We start from the raw sequence: 22,789 nt of genomic DNA, 5'->3' as shown, positions 1-22,789 counted from the left end.
TGGAATTCCTGTTTGTTTCACCATTAAAACAACCAGTTGCTCACATAGCTGGAATATACAATTTTGCTAGCAACAAGGGGAGTACAGGATGACAGTCAGCCAAAACTTTCGCTATGCTGTCTCTCTTCTTTCACTTCTTTGTGGGGTTAATAATCTTAATCTTTAGTTACAGTTTCACATTCAAACTACATAATAGGCAGAATTGTCGGATTAAGACAGTATGGTGTTTTGAGGGAGATTTGGCTGCTATATCTACCAGGTCTAGCTACCATGTAGAAGTCTGAACTCAATTTTCATTTACATATTTGCATTTCAAAAATTTAAATCAACTATCGTAAAAATTTTATACGATGACCTCACATTTTCTATGTATGTGTGTGTACCTTAAAAAGATGTCAATCATCACGTCACTCCTCCACTCACTCTGTCTCTCTTTCTCACCCGCTTTCTCTCTCACATACACACGCACAAGCACACATGCATGCATGCACACACACACACGTCCATTTCATATATCTTCTTTCAATTTCTGCTCTCTGCAAATAAAATTTTGACAGATACAACTGTTTACAAAAAAAAAGGGATTAATGTATAATTTCTTTCTATGTTCATATTTAAATCAATGTCTTAATGATTTGACAGAGGTCCAATAGAATAGCTCTCAGTGTCTGAGTGTCAGTTTGGTGTCTGGAATGGGATGTGCATGTCCAACAACCTAACTTAAGTTGTGCATAAGAGGCATCACGCGTGGTGTGCAAGAGAGACGACTCATGTGATCCGTATGGATGTGGACAGTTGCATGAAGAAGTACCGATCTTTAACAGTGGAGGCAAGCTGTGGAAGAGGAAGACATGGGATGAGGTGGTGAAGCATGATCTTTGAACATTGGGCTTCATGGAGGCAATGACTAGTGACCAAGACCTTTGATGATATGCTGTGCTTGAGAACACCCATCAGGCCAAGTGAAATCATAGTTGTGGCCATGTAACTAGCATCCATGCTGTTGACATGTAAAAAGCACCTTTTGAGTGTTGGCCTCACAAAAGCAATGTGGCTGATGCTGGTGTTCTGTAACTAGCATCAGTGCCAGTGGAATGTAAAAAGCATCTTTCAAGCATTGGGTCTCACAGAAGCAATAACAAATGACCTTTGGCAATATGCTGTGCTTGAGAAGAAAACCCATCAAGCCAAATGAAATCATAATCATGGTAGATACTGGTGTCAAGCAATCAGCACTTGTGCCAGTGACAAGTAAATGCACACATTACACTCTCAGAATGGTTGGAATTAGGAAGGGCATCCAGCCATAGAAACCATGCCAAATCAGACTGAAGTCTGGGTGCAGCCCCTCAGATTACCAGCTCTGGTCAAACCGTCCAACCCATGCCAGCATGTACAACAGACATTAAATGTTGATGATGGTGATGATGTATGTATGTATTGATTAGTGTGTGTTCTTTAGAACACTGCAGACTGTAATGAATATCTGAGAAATCATCTACAACAAATGCTTAAAAGCATGGATTATAACAGCTGATGAAATTTCTTTAGCATTGACAGATGGCACTGTTATAATCCATGATTTCATCATAAATTGCAAATCATTGGCAAAAGACAGTCAAACACTGAGTGCCAGATGAAAAATCAGTTGAGCCATTACAATTTAACACTGGTTAAACAATCAGTAATGTCACAAAATGCTGGTGGGCTATAGATAAATTAACTATTAGTGACAGAAGCAGCTTTTGTAATGAATATCAATGAGCAAATCCATTCAGTGTTTGGCTGCCTGTTTGTTGACAATTCACAATTTACGAAACCACATAATAAAACAGTGCCATTTGCAGGTGCTGACAAAATTTCATCAGCTGATGTAATCTGAGCTTTTTAACATTTGTTGTCTATATGAGATAATTTACCACAGTCTACAGTGTTCCGAACAGCACTCTTAAATTTAGTTGGATTCCTAATTAGTATTTGTTACAGTCTGCTTCTGTCACTAAATAGCTAATACAAGGGTTGGCTGAAGAGTTCACAGGCTGAATAAGATACTCTCATGGATTGTAACCAAACGAGGTTTATTTTTCAACATAATTCCCCTTGCAGTAACCCATACTTCTTCCATTGGTGTTAGTGTTTGAATCCCATTGGTGAAGAAGTTGTCATCCTGTAGGTCAAAAAAGTCATCAACAGCAGTTATGATGTCATCATCACTGTGATAGTGGTTCCCAGTCAAGAGTTTTTCATGTTGGGAATGGATGATAGTCAGGTGGGACCAAATAAGGAGAACATGGAGGTTGATCAACCAGCTCAAAACCACAGTCATGCACAGTAGCCATTGAAACCAAGGACTTGTGTGCTGGAGCATTGTCCTGATGAAACAAGACCTCTTTCATCAGTTTTCCTGAATATTTGGTCTTGATAGTCTTTTGTAACTGCCTCAGAAAGTTGGCATAGTACTCTCCACTGATGGTGTGGCTCATTTGAAGCTAGTCAATAAACATAATACCTTTTGTATCTAAAAAACTGAGGCTATCATTTTCCCTGTGGAAAAAACGATGTTGGCCTTTTTGGAGCAGGTGAAGAAGGATATTTTCACTGCATGAATTGTCTCTTTGTCTTTGGCTCAAAGTAATGGAGCCAACACTCATTCTGGGTTAGGAAATGTTCAAGGAAACCAGCTGGATCTGCCTGAAATAATGTCAGATTTTCTGTAATGTGATCAGCCTAGTGCACTTTAGATCAGGTGTCAGATGTAGAACCCACTGAGGAGAAACCTTCATCATGCCATGTCCCTTGTGCAGAATACTCTCAGCTCTCTTCTGAAAACTGTAGACAAAGAAAATCCAAAGCAAAATACATTTAAATTAGCAAAACAGTTCAATTAAATTCACACTTCGATCATAACACACTTTCATAAACTACAATGAATCTAAATTGGTAAGTGGGTCCCTCATCATCTGAATGCATCTTAGCCTGATCAAAGAGCTACCCTCTGCTTGTCATTGATGAGTAGACTCTTAGAAGGCACTGGATGGCTCAAAACTACAGTAAAATACGCGTTGCATATGTTTTTGCATTGTTCTTTTTTGTTAGTCATGAAAACCAATTCAGTCATTCCCAACATGGCTAAGTATAGAATCATACCTATGGAAGCAACAAATCAGGTCATCCCATAAGTTCTGTCCGAGTTTATCTTTTTTAAAATTGAATGAAATTTAATAGTATTTTAGAATGTCTAATGGAATTAAAAATTATCTTTTATGCATTTGTGTACATTTAAACTAATAAAATATTATTTTACAGAATAATAGAATTAAAATTTCTTTGATTAAAACCCTTTCTAACATGGAAGTATCCAAAGAGCATTTGAGGCACATAATGCTTTATGAGTACAAAAAAGGAAACTCTGCAGCCGAAGCAACTCGAAGCATACACTCAGTTTATGGGAAATAATGTTTGAATGAAAGAACTTGCAGAAGATGGTTTGCAAAATTCAGAAGTGGAGATTTCAGCCTTGAAGTTGAAGATCGAACAGGACATTCAGCTGAGTAATGCTCCTTGAGGCATTACTTGAAGAAAATCTTGCATTATCAGTTGAAGAATTGGCAATAAAGCTTAGTTCAAACCATACAACTGTTCATCATCATCTTCAACAACTTGGAAAGGTTCCTAAAATTGGAAAATGGGTGCCTCATGAATTGTCCGAAAGCAACCACAAATCCCGAGTTGACATCTGCTCTTCTCTTCATTCTTGCAAATTTATTTCACCCTTTTTGGATAAACTTGTGACTGGTGATGAAAAATGGATCTTCTATTGAAATGTTAAATGTTGTAAATAGTGGCTTGGTAAAAGGGAAAAAGCTCAACCACAACCAAGAAGGGAACTTCATGGGAAAAAGATTCTTCTCTCTAACTGGTGGTATTGAAAAGGAGTAATTCACTTTGAATTGTTACCACCTAATGCAACAATCAATGCTCAAGTCTACTGTCAGCAATTAGAGTGTTTGAACCAAGCTTTGAAAAAAAAAGATCCGCTTTAGTGAATCAAAAAGGAGTGATGTTTCATCAGGACAATGCACGATCCCACACTGCAAAGATCACATCACAGAAAATCAAAGAGCTTGGTTGGGGAAAAATTCCTCATCCATCTTATTCTCCCAACCTTGCTCCTTCAGACTAACATTTGTTTCGTAGTTTACAGAATCATTTGGGGGACATAATGTTCGTAAGCCAGGAGGAGGTCGAAACTGACATTTCAGAGTTCTACACTTTGAAACCAAAAGAGTTTTAAATTGATGGGATTAAAAAGCTTGTAAACAGATGAAAGGAAGTCATAGATAATCAGGGAAAGTACATTAACATTTGGTCACTTGTTTTCTTTATTGAAAATTCGAACAGAACTTATGGGATGACCTGATAGTTGCTGATGTGCATGCCTCTTGGTCAAACTTGAATATCACATAAAAGTGTTGAATAAAATATATCCATGTTTAACAAATATATTTTAGTCATGTTTTATATATTTTCTGTCATGCTTAACATGTTTGAATATAATTAGACATAGTTAAGCATCCTCAATAATTATCATCATCATGATAATGTTTTTCATTCATAGCATTAACAATGGCAAATATTGTTAATATTGTTCATAATAGTATCAACAAACCCAATAACTGAATAGAGAATATGGGTTACCACTATTTCTATGCGCACAATAACCCTAACAGAGCCATAACTGAATGCATAAGTTTAATGGACCACATAGAGGTTACTATTAACTTTAGTATCACCTATACTGTGGAAACAACTATTATTACTGATGGTAGCAAGAATACTAGTTAGAAGAGCAATTGTACACATAGTAAGTATACTATTAATGTCAGTTATAATAATTTAGGTATCCATATGAGTAGTAAAAATAATTATAATATGAATAATCATAATTATGACCACAATTTTAGTGTTAATAAGTGACAGTAATGCACAGTGTTCTACTCATATGACTAACAATAGTGCTAATCATATCTTCCATGGCTAACTGTGCACCACTTGTAATCTGAGATGAATGACTTCAGAATATCTATTAATTACCTCTTGGAGGAACCATTACCTATGTTATGTTGTCTATAAATGTAACGTTACCAGCACATGGAGCCACTCTACCAGAATTTACAATGGTGCAATGATTGACTCTAAGTACTGATTCCTTGTACTTATGAGCACCTTCTTGAACATCAATAGCAAATGTGTAATGGTGTCTGTCAGTGTATGTGTTTGGGGTTACTCTAACTCCTTTCACACCGTCCAATTGATTATAATGATTTTTGACACATAGGTAGATCATATGCCTTGAAGTTCAAATAAGGCCGGAATTTTTCAAAAACTCAATAAAGCTCAGTTGGCATCGATCTTTGTGAGCTCAATTGGGTGTTTGAATAGAAATTCCCATAACAATGTTATTTTTCCTGCAGCATTTGCATTTCTTGTGTCCAATTTTGATGAAAATCAATGAGTGAGCAAGTCAGTATATGGTGTTGACAAAAAATTGATAAATGCACCTGAGCAGTAGTTTTATAAAATCAATAGGCTTTTTGTGTGCAAATACCCATAAAGATTTTATTTTTGGCCGTAACTTTTATATTTTTTTATCCAATTTTAATGTGAAATTTGAGATGTAGGTAAATTTTGTGGTGGGGGAGATGGTAAAGGTGTTTATTTAAATCAAAAGGGCACAAATGCAAATAAGCATTTCCTTAGAGACATTCTTATCAATTTTATAGAAATTTTACATATGATTACAGTTCATGTCCATTAGTTGATGCCAGCATGAAAAGTTGACAAAAAAATCAATAATTGCACACGAGCAGGAGATTTTGAGAAATTAATAGGCTTTTTGTATGCAATTACCGATAGGATCAATATTTTATGCTGCAACTTTTACAGAATTCATTTGATTTTGATGAAATTTAACATTTAGGTAAAGTTTATGGTTGGCATCACGTAGTAGAATTAAAATTAAACTGGTGAAAGGAAGAAATTGTCAAAATTCACTCAAATATAAAATAACGATCTGATTTGGAAGAAAATTGACCCGTGAGTAAAATTAAGCACTTCAACATATGAAACATTGGTTATTCATGTAATGTATTGGGATTTATAGAATATTTTCATGTAAATGGTCATATGGGTTCTATTTTATGACATAACCATAACACTTTTCTTTGGATTTTGCTGAGATTGGACACGCTGATCAATTTTGTATAGAGAGTGGCGTTAAGGGGAGAGAAATAAACAAATATCACTCTCAGAGGGTGAAGGTGCACCCAAAAGTTTGACTGCGATTCGATTTCAGACGGTCCAGTATGTAGGAGTATGTTGAAAGCATTAACCAGGTAAAATCCCTGCCGAACCAGATATAACATCTTAATGGGTAATAGTTGGCATGGGGAACGTAGAAGATTTCAATACAAGGTCATAGGTGGGCTTAACTTCAACACAGAAAACAGGAGCAATACCGGGTCCAACAGCTAGTAATCTATCTAATTGGCCACCCATATCCACCACTTCAAAGCTGAAGGTATTCCTTATGACATTTCCCTGATCAAGATTGATAATGGAATATCTATGTAATTTATGCTGCTAACCCCTCAGTGTATTACATGAGATTAAAGACCTCTTTCTTGATTGCTTGTCTGATGCAATTATCTCATGTTGTCAATAATATTATAAATCTTTCTCTTTATTTCATAAACCATTCCACTCTTCTCCTTCACTATTATACTTCCTACTTAACCACTATATTTAGCTACATTTAGAGAACACTTATCTTTAGCACTCACCCATCAGTGTTTTACCCTCTCCTACCAGGATGCTGTCATATCTCTTGCATCCCCTCTCCAGTATAACTGATCCTTATACTTAATGTGACAAAAACATTTTACAATGTTACAGTTAGTGTCATTATAGCTTTTATTTTTTATATTTTTCTCTCTTTGTTATGCATCCTCTGTCTGCTGCCAAGCATCTCTCAAATTGATTAACCTGCATAACCAATTTTTCTAACTTATAGCCAATCTTAATTCTGACATCTTTTAATTACTAATATTCTCTCAGCTATCCCAACCTTCTCTCTCCATCTCCTTTTCTCTTTATACCTTACACTATAACAAATCCTCTATTCTTCTTATCTTTCTTTTCCTATTGAAATTGTATATAGTTATAAACATTGTTCTCTACTAAACTACATGCCAATTTCTTCCAATGATAGCAAATTCTGCTCTACAATTATCACAGAATCCATACCATCCATACACCAATAATATAACTGAAGATTCTTTTCTTCATGTCAGTATTTTAAAAAATACATCTTAGCAGAAATTAAAGACATATCATAAACCATTTCAGGGTTGGCTTATGTAATTTTGATATTTGTAAGGCACTGGTATGCATTTTATCAACCCCTAAAGGATGAAAAGTAAAGTTGATCTTGGTGGCATTTGAACTCAGAATGTAAAGATGGATGAAATGCCACTAAGCACTTTGCCCAGTGCATTAACAATTCTGCCAGCTCACTGCCTTAATAATAATAATACACATACAGAATATATATAATGTATGTTTACAACATAGCCACAACCTCGGGCTGAAACCAGTGGAGTATCGTGTGTATATATGATACACATAGTTAGATAACATTATATGTAATGAAACCAATGGTACCTGCCCTAGATATAGGAAGCAAAGATTGGAATAGGATATAAAGAGGTTGTGACAAAGCAAACAGGGTGAACACGTGGTATAAAACCCACAAATATCAAGGAGTGATGTTTGTAGAGGCCACAGCCCATGGAGAACTAGCCCATAGATTTAGGAAAACTCTGAAGGAGACCAAACTCAACATTAAAATTGTTGAAAAGCCAGGCAACTCCATCAGATCACAACTATGTAGGACATACCCCTTTGAGAATACCATATGCACCAATGATAACTGCACGGTATGAAGGATTAGCCTTGTAGAACTAGAAATGTAGTCTACAGCATAAGAAGCATAGAGGGTGATGTAAAGACATGACGATGACATACATAGGGGAGACATCTAGGAGCATTATGGAAAGAGTAAATGAACATTTGAGACAATATGATGACAAAGAACAGTCCACTATACTCTACCAACATGCCAAGGACCAATATGGAGGCAGCCTGGGTCAACTTGACATCTGCATTTTATCCAAGCACCCGAAGGACCCAACATTCAAACAAATATAGGAGTACGTCCTCACAAATGAACAATCTCCAGTACTAAATAGGAAATATACATAGTAGGTAATCATACCCACCATACCCACAGTTTATATTTATATACAGGTAGAATAGTTAGTCAGACTGTTATGTAGATGTATGTATGTGTGTGTGTGTGTGTATATATGCACATGCAAGTAGGCAAATGAGCATGAAAGTAAACAGATAGAAATACTGACGGATAGTTACATAGGTAATATGAATAGACAAGCTCATACACACACACACACATTATCATCATCATCGTTTAAAGTCCGTTTTCCATGCTAGCACGGGTTGGATGGTTCGACCGGGATCTGGGAAGCCAGGAGGCTGCATCAAGCTCCAGTCTGATCTGGCAGTGTTTCCACAGCTGGATGCTCTTCCTAACGCCAACCACTCTGTAAGTGTACTGGGTGCTTTTTACGTGCCAGGGGAGGCTGGCAGCAGCCACGATCGGTTGGTGCTTTTTATGTGCCACTGGCACAGAAGCTAGTCAAGGCTGTGCTGGCATCAGCCACGTTTGGATTGTGCTTTTTACGTGCTGCCAGCACAGGTATCACAGCTACAATTTCCATTTGATATTTATTTTGATGTTGATGTATTTGACTCAATAGGTCTCCTCAAGCACAGCAGGTCACCCTACAATCCAAGGTAAGCACAGCAGGTTGTTCTGCAATCCAAGGTACTTTGGATGGGCTGGGGCTATGCGAAACTGGTGCAGGAAGCAGCCATGGACTCACATTATTAGTTGGGTCTTTGCAGTCACAGCATATCTCCAGAGATCTCGATCTTTCGTCATTGCCTCTGTGAGGCCCAACGTTCGAAGGTCATGCTTGACCACCATCCCATGTCTTCCTGGATCTACCTCTCCCCATATGCAAATGAAAACTGAAACACATGACCATATACACACACACTTCACACGAGGGCACATATGGAGACACACATCCACACATATGGATACACAGCCATACATACTGTCACAAAAACACATACAAACACACACACACACACACACTCATACATGCACATGCAAGGAGACAGACGCACACACACACAAACACATGAATATGTTGAATACATACATACATACATACATGCATACACAACTTACATGCATGCATACATACATGTGTATGTGCGCACACACATGCATACAAACAAACAAAAAGAACACAGCTTGAATAATGAACAGAGTTAACTTTTGAAAAGGTTGCAAAACAACGTAAATTTTAGAAAAATACATAAGTAAATGAGTGGAAATTTTATCTGTGAGTATGTTAAATTACAAGGCACTAAAAGAGAATGGCTCTCCCTAGATACAACAGTGTGTATATATATATATATATACACTTGCGTCGGAAATTAATTAGCACTTCTCAAATTTCTACATTTTCTTACATTTTCTTAATTTAATTAACTTATTATCAGAAACGAACTCGTTTTTAATCAAAAATTTATTAAAACATATCCCAGCACACCACATAATTGTTATTAATTGTGAAATTTAGTCAATATCTTGTTGCTCCTCCTTTGGCAGCAATGACAGCTGCTACGCGGGTCGGCATGCTGTCTATGAGTGCCTGCAGGTACTGTGCAGGGATGGCCCCCCCATGCAGCAAGAAGTGCCCCAAACAGCTTGTGTCGGTTCCTGTATTGCTGCACATTCAAATCCCTACCCAATCGACTCCAGAGGTTCTCAATAGGGTTCAGGTCAGGTGACTGGCCAGGCCAGTCCATAACCGTCACCCCATGGTCCTTGAAGAAACCGGTTGTGAGCTTGGCTGTGTGGGAAGGCGCGTTGTCCTGCTGGAGCACGTACTCCTCGCCACCAAAGAGGTATCCCGTACTATCTCAACGTACTTTGCTGCGTTGATGTTGCCTTCGACGGTATAGAGCCGCCCAACACCACTGTAGCTGAACGCCCCTCACACCATCAGACCACCCCCACCATGCTTCATGGTGGGAGCAATGCAGTCTTTGTTGAAGCGCTCACCCCTGCGGCGTCACACATGGACAGGCTTGTCACTGACGAGACTGAATCGCGACTCATCAGTGAATATCACTGTCCACCACTGCTGCACGGTCCATGTCTTGTGGGCACGGGCCCAGAGCAGCTGCCTCTTCCGGTTTTGGGCGGCCCTACAGGATTTTAGACCAGCTTCCAGTAATCTGGTCTTGACGGTGGTTGTAGACAACTGCTTCCCTGTCATCTTTTGCATCTCCTCCGCCAGTTGCCGGGTCGTTGCCCTTCGGTTGTACAGTGACATTCGGATCATGATCCGGTCCTCCCGCTGGGTCGTCAGCCTCTTCCGTCCCCTACCCTTTTTGTCAGCTGCTGATCCGGTTTCCTCGTATTTCTTAAATAAGCATTGAATTGTGCGCCTGGCTACACCAAGTTTTCTGGCTATTGCAACCTCCGACAGCTTCCCATGCCACGAGAGAGCCTCGTACCGTCTCTCCAAGGTCATGGGCCCATCTAGGAATGAACGATAAAAACCAGTTATTTTCATTAAAACTATTCATTTGAATAATGTTATGCTATAACAAAACTGCTATGAGTTATTATTCATTAAATAAAAAAAGAAAGAAAGCAGAATTTCTCACCTTATTTGATGTATAACAGAAAGTTTTGTGAACCGGAAGTGACGTCACCAAGCAGAGTGTAGGAGAATTTGTGAGGAAAAAAAATCTTGCAAATACACAAATCAATTAACCTACGAGCTGTTCAAAACGTCTTACGCGATGAGAAAACTTAGTATGGTGTGATTTCAGTCCTTGCGAGGCGCTACCTATATCTATTAAACAAAGGAAGATTTGTCTGCATCCGCACTCCAAGTTGTTGTTGCACTGCTATGTCAACATCATTAGGCTGTAGATTCTCAAACCGCTCTGCAAACAAAGTTACGTCATCGTTCTGCGCAACAGTGAACTCGCAACAAAGCAATAGTTCGAGATATGGCCACTAGGTGACAGCAAATACCTTGAGTGAAGAGCAAATCAAGGGTGCTAATTAATTTCTGACGGTAGTGTATATATAAAGATAAACTTACTTGGAAATGGATGCGTGGCATTCAATATACATATATATAGATGCATATATGGGTACAAGACATATTTCATGTTATTTGCACCATTGGTGACATCCTGTACCCCTATATGCATGTGTATGTATATACATACATACACACACACATATATATATATATATCATTTACTACTTAATGGAACATGGTGCATCTGTTTCCAAGTATGTGTATGTATATATATATATATATATATATATATATATATATATATATATATATATATATATATATAAAACTCAACTTGTGTGTGTATCAGTGTGTTTAACTTCCCGGCACATCTCCTAGCCAACAAATCGTAGAACCAACAAAAATGGGTCACTTAAAGTTTAGGCGAATGAAAATTGAACTGTGTTATTTCTGTTCCAAAATTCATCTCGCAAGTGCAAAAATCGATAATGTGTTTGTTTAGGCCTTATTCCATGCATTGAATAGTGAACTTTACTCAGTCAGCTGTTTGACGTGAACTGTGTTCACCATGCGTAAATTGTATGAAAAATAAAAGATCAAGATATAAAAACGAATCGCCGTAAACATTGTAGAAATTCGGCAAAGAAATTAATTTTCGGGATGTAGCCTAGAGGGTTTTTTCGTATTAATTGTTTGGACTTTGTGAACACATACCAATTGTTTTCATAACATTTTTAACGCTTTGAATTAAATGTGACCATTTTGCATTGAGTTTGCAGTTTGAATCACTTTAACCAAATTTTAGCAGGCCGGATTTTTGATCGACACGATACATCATCAGCGACTCCCTGAAATCCCCGTTGAGAAATACTGATCTAAAAGAATAATTCAACAAAAATTTATGAAACGCTTCTACGTACTTCCTATTGAGGAAATGGAAGACATAAGCGCAAAAATAGAGGGCATTAATGCTTGATTTTAAAACCAAAATAATTGAATTTTGATTAAACTTCATCCAAGTTTAGCTTAATTCACGCGTGCATAGAACGCACAAGCCGGGCAATACTGCTATTATATATATATATACTGGAGTTCTGGGATGCAAATAATCTTATGATTTGCAACACTAACTTCAGGAAACCTACCAGCCACCTAGTCACCTACCAATCGGGCCAACATACCAGCCAACTTGACTACATCCTTGCCAGGCAAAGGGAGAGATGGCTGCTTATAAATGCCAAAACCTTCTCAGGCGAAGAATGTACCCCACAACATAGACTGGTAGTTAGTGACTTTAGGATCAGGACTAAGAGGACAACCAGAAGACGACCAGCATGGAGAAGAAGGATCTGGAAGCCTAAAGATCCTACGAATGGACAGAGATTTAGGGACATGCTACTTGAAGCCTTTGACGAAGTAAAAGGGGATAGAGTATCACATGGGGTAGAAGGCAACTGGACGTTTCTAAGGGACAACCTGCTGAGAGCCACTGACCAGATCTGTGGCTGGTGCAAAGTCCCCTCTCGTCCCAAGGTAACGTGGTGGTGGAACAGTGTTGTAGACAGGGCTATTAAAGAAAAGAGACAGACTTGGAAGGACTGGAAGAATGGTGGTAGCAGGGAATTGTATCAGACTGCCAAAAGGGAAGCTAGGAGACAGGTCTATCTAGCCAGAGGGGAAGCAGATAAGAAAAAATTTGCCAATGTTCTGCACCGTGAGGACCAAAGACTGGAGGTGTTTTGCGTTGCAAGACAGTGTGTGAGAGAATTGTGATGTGGTAGGAGAGAAGTGTGTTCGCATGGATGATGGTTCACTTGCGCTAAATGAGGATGCAAAGAGAGAGGTTTGGAGACGCCACTATGAAAGGTTGCTGAATAAAGAAAATGAATGGGATAAAGAGAGTCTGCCGAATGTCGACCCAACAGAGGGACCAGCTATCCGAGTTGACAGTTCTTTGGTAGTTAAGGGAATTACAAGCATGAAGACAGGGAAAGCTCCAGGCCAATCAGGAATTACTGCAGAGATGCTCAAAATATCTGGCAGTGTCGGCCATAGCCTAGTCACCCGTATAGTTAACCAGGTGATACACGAAGGAGTCATACCCAATGACTGGTGTAGCAGCAACTGCTACAAAGGTGAAGGTGACGCCTTAGATACAAATAATTACAGAGGTATCAAGCTGTTGGATCAAGTAATGAAGGTTACGGAGAGGGTCATAGCCCAACTAATTAGAGAGAAAGTTAGTTTAGATGTTTGGGTTCGTGCCAGGGAAAAGTACCACTGATGCTATATTCCTGGTAAGGCAGCTGCAGGAGAAATACCTAGCCAAAGATAAGCCCCTGTACCTGGCTTTTGTTGACATGGAGAAAGCCTTCGACAGGGTCCCCCGATCCCTTATCTTGTGGTCAATGAGGAAACTAGGGATAGATGAATGGTTAGTGAGAGCTGTGCGAGCCATGTACAGGGACGTTGCTAGTAAGGTGAGGGTTGGCAACGAGTACAGTGAAGAATTCCGGGTAGAGGTAGGGGTCCACCAAGGCTCAGTCCTCAGCCCCCTCCTATTTATCATAGTCCTCCAGACAATAACGGAGGAATTCAAGACAGGATGCCCTTGGGAGCTCCTCTATGCTGATGACCTTGCTCTAATTGCTGAGTCACTATCAGAACTGGAGAAGTTTCAGGTGTGGAAGCAAGGATTAGAATCGAACGGCCTTAGAGTCAATCTAGCTAAAACCAAAGTCCTAATAAGTAGGAAGGTAGACAAATCACAAACGCCTTCAGGTAGGTGGCCCTGCTTGATCTGTAGAAAAGGTGTAGGTAGAAACTCTATAAGATGCACCAAGTGTAAGCTATGGAAACATAAGAGGTGCAGCAATGTCAAACGAAGGCTAACTAGGAAGATGGTTTTTGTATGTGGCAGATGCTCAGAAACAATAAACACTGAAAATGCTCTGAGACCAACTTCTGTTACTTTCCAGGGAGAAAAACTAGAAATAGTTGATAGCTTCTGTTACCTAGGTGACCAAGTCGGCAGCGGGGGCAGGTGTGCTGAAAGTGTAACTGCTAGAGTAAGAATAGCTTGGGCAAAGTTCAGAGAGCTCTTACCTCTGCTGGTGACAAAAGGCTCCTCGCTCAGAGTAAAAGGCAGACTGTATGACGCGTGTGTACGAACAGCCATGCTACATGGCAGTGAAACATGGGCCGTGACTGCTGAGGATTTGTGTAAGCTCACAAGAAATGAAGCCAGTATGCTCCGATGGATGTGTAATGTCAGTATTCATACTCGACAGAGTGTAAGTACCTTGAGAGAAAAGCTAGACCTAAGAAGCATCAGATGTGGTGTGCAAGAGAGACGTTTGCGCTGGTATGGACATGTGGCGAAAATGGATGAAGATAGTTTTGTGAAAAAGTGCCACACCCTAGCGGTTGAGGGAATCTGTGGAAGAGGCAGACCCAGGAAAACCTGGGACGAGGTGGTGAAGCACAACCTTCGAACTTTAGGTGTCACTGAGGAAATGACTAGAGACCGAGACCTCTGGAAGTATGCTGTGCGTGAGAAGACCCGGCAGGACAAGTGAGACCATAACCCGTGGCCTTCTACATGGGATGTAGCCAGCTCACTTTTGCATACCTTCCCTTCTTGGGACACAAAACTCTACTTGTGAAGACCTGTTGAGGCAAGTGAGAATCAGAATCGAAATCGATCAATGGAAATTGCAGCTGAGTTACCAGTGCCGGTGGCACGTAAGAGAACCATCCGAACGTGACCGTTGCCAGCACCGCCCCGACTGGCCTCGTGCTGGTGGCACGTAAAAAGCACCATCTGTTCGTGGCCGTTGCCAGCTACGCCTGGCCCCCGTGCCGGTGGCATGTAAAAAGCACCATCCGTCCATGGCCGTTGCCAGCCTTGCCTGCCCCCCGTGCCAGTGGCACATAAAAAGCACCATCCAATCGTGGCCGTTTGCCAGACTCGTCTGGTACCTGTGCCGGTGGCACGTAAACAGCACCCACTACACTCACGGAGTGGTTGGTGTTAGGAAGGGCATCCAGCCGTAGAAACATTGCCAGATCAAACTGGGCCTGGTGCAGCCTTCTGGTTTCCCAGACCCCAGTTGAACTGTCCAACCCATGCTTGCATGGAAAGCGGACGCTAAATGATGATGATATATATAAAGGGAAAGTTTACGAAAATAAACAAAAGACAAAAGCAGGTGGAGTACAAACAAACAAATGTATTAGTATAGCGCTCAGGAATAGAAAAAGTCTTTTACGTCTCGAGCCTATGTTCTTCGACAGAAAGATACACAGAAAAAAATAAGGAGAGAAACAAGGAGAGAAAAAAATGTGTGTAGTAGCTAACGATCTATCATGGCATCCTGACTTTGGACAATGGTCAGACGTGATATATAGCACACAGATATATTTGCTGCTTTGTTTGTTTAACATTTTTTTCCAATGTAGCATGAATTTAACCATGTTAAATATACATATATATCACCATCATCATTTAACACCCACTTTTCCATGCTGTCAAGGCAGATTTTCAATGGTTGGATACACTTCCTGATGCTAACCCTCACATGTTTCCAAGTAAGGTAATATTTTCTCATAGCTAGATCCACCATGAAGACTGGAAATGAACAATATTGCTTATATAATGATGATTCTTATTTACAATCATCATATAACGTTTAGAGAAGGGTACATACAAACATACATGAGAGTTTATATTGATAAAATACAGAAACAGGTGTGTTGTATAGAGGAAATATATGGTTACTCTAGTTGGAGAGAGAGAGATGGTGACAATGTGCCATGGTGTACCTTCAAGTTGCAAAGAGGTAAATGTAAACAGAGTGGTGCAGAGGAATGAACAGGTTGAGTGAGCAGGACATTCACAAGAGTGCAAAGGAGGTGAAGGGAGTAGGAGAAGGCAGTGAATGGTGACATGGGTATATAGGGGAGTGACTGGATAGCAATGATACAGTTGGCAGGAGAGGGATAAGAGAGTGAGATAACAAAGTAGCAGAAACAGTGGTGGTGGTGGATGGGGCAGGGGAATAGACAAGAATATGAAGAGATGTAGTTTGGTTTACTGGAGATGGATTGAAATACAGTACCTCCAGAACTCAGCTTTGAAGAAGTGAGTGGGTCTTCTCAAGAACCTTGCCAACTCATTTTATATATATATATATATAAAACATTTACATGTCCCACCTACAACAGATTCATTATATGTAAAGTCCTCCACAAAATCTCAGTAACCGATCAAGTTTTGGGGTGGGTAGTTATTAAAGTATCCACATATGGAGGAGATGTCTTCATATTCAATGCACAAACATAAGAAAACTAAGAAATATATGTATATACAAGTATATATTTTCCCTCCATTCTCTTGATCATTACTCCTTTACCCTATGCATTTTCCCAATTTTTCAGTGTCTTTTTCACTTACCTCCACACTGTGGCAATTGCTCACCCACTGACATCTGTTTCTCATTGTTAAGTTCTCTTTTCCTTGCCTCATTCTTCACTAAAAAGTTTTTCTGGCATTCACCACAGCCAATCTACCTATTCAGTACAAGTGTAAACAATTTGTCTCTCTCTGTTGAAGGGTTCTGGCTGTGATAGTAGACTTCTCTTCCTTAAGGCAAAATAATTTTTTCCGTTATACAAGCATTTCGTGCTTACAATTTTCCTGGAATTCTAATGTTTCACTTTACATATGTTCATGACAAACCCCTCACTAATTAACAAACTCATTTAATGGTTTATTGCTAAATAATACAATAGTATTCATGTCAGATTTATATACAAATACTTTGTGTTTAACAGGTGAGATATATAGGTTAGTGCATACCCTGCATCGAGTAATGTCTCCCATTTCTGAAACCCAGTTATTATAAAACTTATACAATAGATGTAAAAGAAAATATGATATTGTATATAAATGGAGAATTATATTAGTATGAACTAGGAAAATGTGCACCATTAATTGTTCTCACGGACCTTTGCTTGAAATCAAACATTTTGTGTGTGAGAGAAACAGAGATAGAAAAGCCAGAGAGGTAGGGAATGAGGAAGACAGGTGTAATTATGAGTGCATTATATGTAAAGTCCTCCGCATATATAAAGTTAACCCAGCAGGTGAGAAAGAGAGAGGAAGAATAACAAGTGTAATGCTAATGGCCCTGGCTATCTTTTCATACAAAAGAAGACTATACAAGTCCATATTTGTGATGACACCATTTTAGTCACATTAAAAAATATATGTGATAACACATAATTTGTAGCTTTATTTCATATCTTTTTAGTAGACTCTCTATTCAATATTTCTTTAAGGCGGCGAGCTGGTAGAAATGTTTGCACACCGGGCGAAACGCTTAATGGTATTTCGTTTGTCTTTATGTTTTGAGTTCAAATTCAGCCAAAGTTGACTTTGCTTTTCATCCTTTAGGGGTCAATAAATACGTACCAGTTGCGTACTGAGGTCGATCTAATCGACTGGCCCCCTCCCCCCAAATTTCAGGCCTTGTACCTAGAGTAGAAAAGAATATTTCTTTATTTCTCTTAAACATATTCACTATACTATATTGATTTCTTTGAACTATGCAAGGCCAATATCTATATGGAAGGAGTATAGTCAGCTAAAATGATATCAAAATATATTATTAGTATGAATGTATGGTGATGGATGAAAGGCAACATTGACCTTGGCAGGATTTGAACTCTGAACTGAAGCAAACGAAATTAAATGCTACAATCCATTTAGCATGGATTATAATATCTAATTTCATTTGTTTAACTTTTGCTACATTTATAACCATTTTAATAGTATCAGAATTCGGAACAGCAGGAATAGCATAAATGTCACTTAAGAAATTGTGAATTGACTGCAGTTCCTTGTAACTGTCAAACACAACTGTACATTCCAATCCTAGAATGATAATAAAAAGAAAAACCCTAAAAAAGAGGTATGAATAAAGAATGTGTCATTTGGATATTTGTTCCTTTTTTGTTACTTTTTAAAGCATATCTTTTAATGAAAATGAGCAAATATCCCAAAAGGTCTGGGAAACTGTAAAAACTGTGCTTTTCACTGTCTATGAATTAAGAAATAACTGAAACAGTTATTCACAGTTAATATCCTTGTAGACCATTATAAACATACTGTTTTGAACTCTGTTCCAAAATTTGCTGTATATCTGCAAAGAAAAGAATAGGAAAGTAACAGTAATGCAATTTGATAGATAAAGTGTCACTGAAACTGACTTAGTATTGCAACACATGCGCAAAATATACTCACTGCCTTTTCTTTAATGATCTTGATATTGCAAAATACGGAATTCCATAATACTGTTATTTTCCTAAGCACATGATGACATTCACAAAAATTAACAGGTAAGCTAGTGTTGACAATACCTAAGGCATGATTTACTTTCTAAACAACTTAATTTTCCTATGCTACACATGTTTGCTGAAGTAGAAAAGAGAAAAATAATTGGGTACAGTTACCCAATTATTTTTCTCTTTTCTACTTCAGCAAACATATTGCAGGTAATACTTTGCTGATGATGTTACTAATTCCACTCCCAACATCATCATCATCATCATTACCATCGATTAACGTCTGTTTTCCATGCTGGCATGGGTTGGATGGTTTGACTGAGGTCTGGAGAGCCAGCGGCTACACCAGGCTCCAATCTGGTCTGGCTGAGTTTCTACAGCTGGATGCCCTTCCTAACGCCAATCATTCCGAGAGTGTAGTGGGTGCTTTTTATGTGTTACCAGCACAGGAGCCAGTAAGGTGGGCCAGGTAACGATTATGTTCAGATGGTGCTTTTTACCTGCCACAAGAGCCAGTATGGCAATGATCATGTTCAAATGGTGCTTTTTATGTGTCACCAGCACAAGAGCCAGTAAGGTGGGCCTGACAATGATCACATTCGGATGGTGCTTTTTACGCATCACTGGCACAGGAGCCAGTCAGGGGATACTGGCATCAGTCATGATCAGTTGGTGCTTTTTATGTGCTACTGGCACAGGAGCCAGTCAGGCGGACCTGGCATTGACCATGTTCGGATGGTGCTTTTTATGTGCCACTGGCATGGGAGCTAGCCAGGGAGCACTGGCCCCAGCTACGATATTCATTTCACTTGATTCAACAGGTCTTCTCAAGCATATCATATCGCCCGATGCATCAAGAGTATTCTTAACAGGGCTGGACATCTCACTTTAGTTGCCGGGTCTTCTTAATCAGTGTATCTCCAAAGGTCCCGGTCTCCTATCATTGCCTCTGTGAGGCCCAATGTTCAAAGGTTATGCTTCACTACCCCATCCTATGTCTTCCTGGGTCTACCTCTTCTACAGGTTCCTTCTACAGTTAGGGAAAGGCACTTCCTCAGACAGCTGTCTTCATTCATACATAACACATGGCTATACCAGCTCAGTCATCTCTCTTGCACACCACATTTGATGCTTCTTATGCCCAACTTTTCTCTGTGTGCTTACACTGTGTCATGTATGCACACTGACATTACACATCCAGCGGATCAAACTAGCTTCATTTCTTTCAAGCCTACGCATGTCGTCAGCATTCATAGCCCATGTTTCACTGCCATGTAGCATGGCAGTTTGCACACATGCATCATACAGTCTACCTTTCACCCTGAGCGAGAGGCCTTTAATTGCCATCAGAGGTAGGAGGTCTCTGAACTTTGTCCAAGCGACTCTAGTCGTTACACTCTCAGAGCAACCATCCCCACTACTGACTTGGACACCATGGGAGTAGAAACTATTAATTACTTGTAGTTTCTTCCCCTAGCATGTGATGGAATCTGTTTTCTGTACATCTTCAGTGTTTATTGCCCCAGTGCATCAGCCACACATAAAAACAATTTTCCCGGTTAACCTTCATTTGATATTGCTGCACCTTTTATGTGTCCAAAGCTTACACCAGGTATATCATATGGAGTCTACCCATGCCTTTTCTACAGATCAAGCAGGGTCATCTACCCGAAGGAAGTTGTGATTTGACAGCCTTCCTACTTACTAAGACTTTGGTTTTAGCTAGGTTAGCCCTAAAGCCCTTTGATTCTAGACCTAGCTTCCACACACTAAACTTTGTCTCCAGTTCTGGCAGTAACTCAGCTATTAGAGTAAGGTCACCAGCACAGAGGAGCTCCCAGGGGCAGCCTGTCTGGAATTCCTCTGTTATTGCTTGGAGGACTATAATGAATAAGAGGGGGCTGAGGAATGATCCTTGGTGAACCCCTATTTCTACTTGGAATTCTTCACTATATTCGTTGCCAACCCTCACCTTACTGACAGCATCCCTCTACAGAGCTTGTACAGCTCTTACCAGCCACTTGTCTATTTTCGCATTGACCACCAGATAAGAGATCGGGAGACCCTGTCAAAGGCGTTCTCCAAGTCAACAAAAACCAAGTACAAAGGTTTATCTTTGGCCAGGTATTTCTCCTGCAGTTGCCTTACCAGAAATATAGCATCAGTGGTGTTTCTGAACTGCATCTCATCTAGGCTAACTCTCTCCCTAATTAGTTGGGCTATGACCCGCTCTGTAACTTTCATCATGTGATCCAATAATTTGATACTCCTGTAGTTATTTCTACCTAAAGCATCATCTTTTCCCTCGAAGCAGTTGACTATGGTGCTGCTACACCAGTCATTGAACTACCTGATTTATGATGCGGGTGACAAGACCATAACCCACATTTTAAGCATCCCAGCAGTGATTCCTGATGGGCCAGGTGCTTTCCCTGGCTTCATATCCTTAATTGATTTATCTACCTGGGTACTGTCGATACAGAGAGCTGGTCCCTCAATTGGGTCAACCTTTGGCAGACTCCTCCTCCCAATTCAGCAGACTTTCATAATGGCTTCTCCAAGCCTCTTTCTTTGCAGAATTATTAAATGCAAGGGCACCATCATCCATGTGGACACATTTCTCTCCTATGACATTGCGGTTTTCTCTCACACACTGTCTTGCAATCTGAAATATCTCAGTTCTCTGGTCCTCACATCACTGAACCATGGAAAACTTATTCTTTTCTGCTACTCCCTTGGCTATATATACCTGTCTCATAGCTTCCTTTTTTGCTATCTGATACATTCGTCTGCTACCCCAACTCTTCCAGGAATTCTAGGCCTATTTCTTTGCTCTAATGGCCCTGTCTACAGTATTGTTCCACCACCATGTTACCCTAGGTCTGGAAGAGACTTTGCACCAGCCACAGATTTGATCTGTGGCACTCAGCAAGCTGTCTCGCAGGAATTCCTAGCTGCCTTCTATGTCACAGGACTGTAGCTCCTCCTCCCTATCATCAAATTTCTCAGTAAGGATATCCCTAAATCTCTGACCATGTGAAGGGTTCCTAAGCTTCCAAGTCCTTCTTTTCTAGATTGGTTTGGTTTTTGGCATCCTTCTGGCCTTGAGCCTAAAGTCACTAATAACTAATCAATGTTGTGGGTACGTTCTTCACCAGGGAGGGGCTTTGTATTTAAGAGCAACCATGCATCCTGCTGTCTGGTGAGAATGAGATCAGTCTGGCTAGCAGAGTCACCTGATTGATAGGTTATCAGGTGGCTAGCTGGCTTCCTGATGTTGGTGTTGCAGATCAATAGGTTATTTGCATTGCAGAACTCCAGGAGTCTAGTTGCCTCTTCATTTCAGGTACCAACTCCATGGCCACCATGTACACCATCGAAGATACCAGATTGCTGTCTGACATACCCATTAAAATCTCCAGCCACAGAGATGAGATCATTATCACTCGTCTTTGAGATAGCCTGCAGAAGAATATCATAAAAGTGAGCCTTTTGTTCATTTGGTAGTTCCACTTGTGGGATGTAGGCGGAGATAATTGTAGCTACACCATTCTGCAAGACTAGCCTGAGTTTAAGTACTCTATCACACACCCTCACTACCTCTACGACCTTATCTACCCATTTCTCTGCAAGAAGTATGCCCACATCCCCTATTCCATTACTATTGTCTTCCCAGAAGAGTGTATACCTATGCACTCTCCTTGTGAGGACTCTGGCTGAAGCTCCTCTCCATCTTACCTCATGTATGCAACATATATCAACACTTCTCTGTTCAAGCATCTCTACAATCTCTCTAGATCTACCTTTCAATGAGCCTACATGTAGAATGCCAACTCTGAAAACTGGGAAAGAGGGCTAATATCTTTTATCATCATCTCGTATTTAATTCCTGTAAGATTTTTAATGTACTCTGCATTAAACATATAAGCACTAATTTTTCATGCACATGATATCTAAGAATAAGTTAAAACTTATATAATGTTTGGATCTTTTCTACTGCAAATAGTAATCAGTTAGTTGGTTGACAACAATCTTTCTACAATAATCAGTATAAAAAAGTAAGAATATCCAACAAAATAGACAATTTGTTCTCATATAAAGTTGTTTGTAACCACTATGGAGTTAGCTTATATAGAGATTGTTGAAACTAGAGTAGACTTCAT

At 39.7% G+C, this 22,789-nt stretch overlaps 1 protein-coding gene and 1 long non-coding RNA gene across 5 annotated transcripts in view; both read right to left on the bottom strand.

Moving 5' to 3' along the window:
• LOC118762015 overlaps positions 1 to 17,740 on the bottom strand; it is a 23,716-nt gene extending 5,976 nt beyond the window's left edge. The window contains exons 1-2 of the long non-coding RNA XR_004997796.1: positions 15,798 to 17,740; positions 94 to 105 (exon numbers count right to left, since the gene is read on the bottom strand). This is a non-coding gene — a long non-coding RNA (uncharacterized LOC118762015). The remainder of the gene's footprint in view (positions 1 to 93; positions 106 to 15,797) is intronic.
• A 531-nt stretch (positions 17,741 to 18,271) lies between these two features.
• Positions 18,272 to 22,789, bottom strand: part of LOC115227683 (dnaJ homolog subfamily B member 11) — an 89,184-nt gene continuing 84,666 nt past the window's right edge. For all 4 annotated transcript variants that reach the window (XM_029798435.2, XM_029798449.2, XM_036500241.1 and 1 more), the window contains one exon: positions 18,272 to 18,484. In XM_029798435.2, the coding sequence (XP_029654295.1) occupies positions 18,420 to 18,484 (65 nt within the window). In that variant the 3' untranslated portion in view covers positions 18,272 to 18,419. The remainder of the gene's footprint in view (positions 18,485 to 22,789) is intronic.

Source organism: Octopus sinensis, linkage group LG2, assembly GCF_006345805.1.
Source record: "Octopus sinensis linkage group LG2, ASM634580v1, whole genome shotgun sequence".
Lineage (NCBI taxonomy): Eukaryota > Metazoa > Mollusca > Cephalopoda > Octopoda > Octopodidae > Octopus > Octopus sinensis.
The sequence above is the reverse complement of the archived record's forward strand: the minus strand, read 5'-3'. Positions and strand labels throughout refer to the sequence as shown.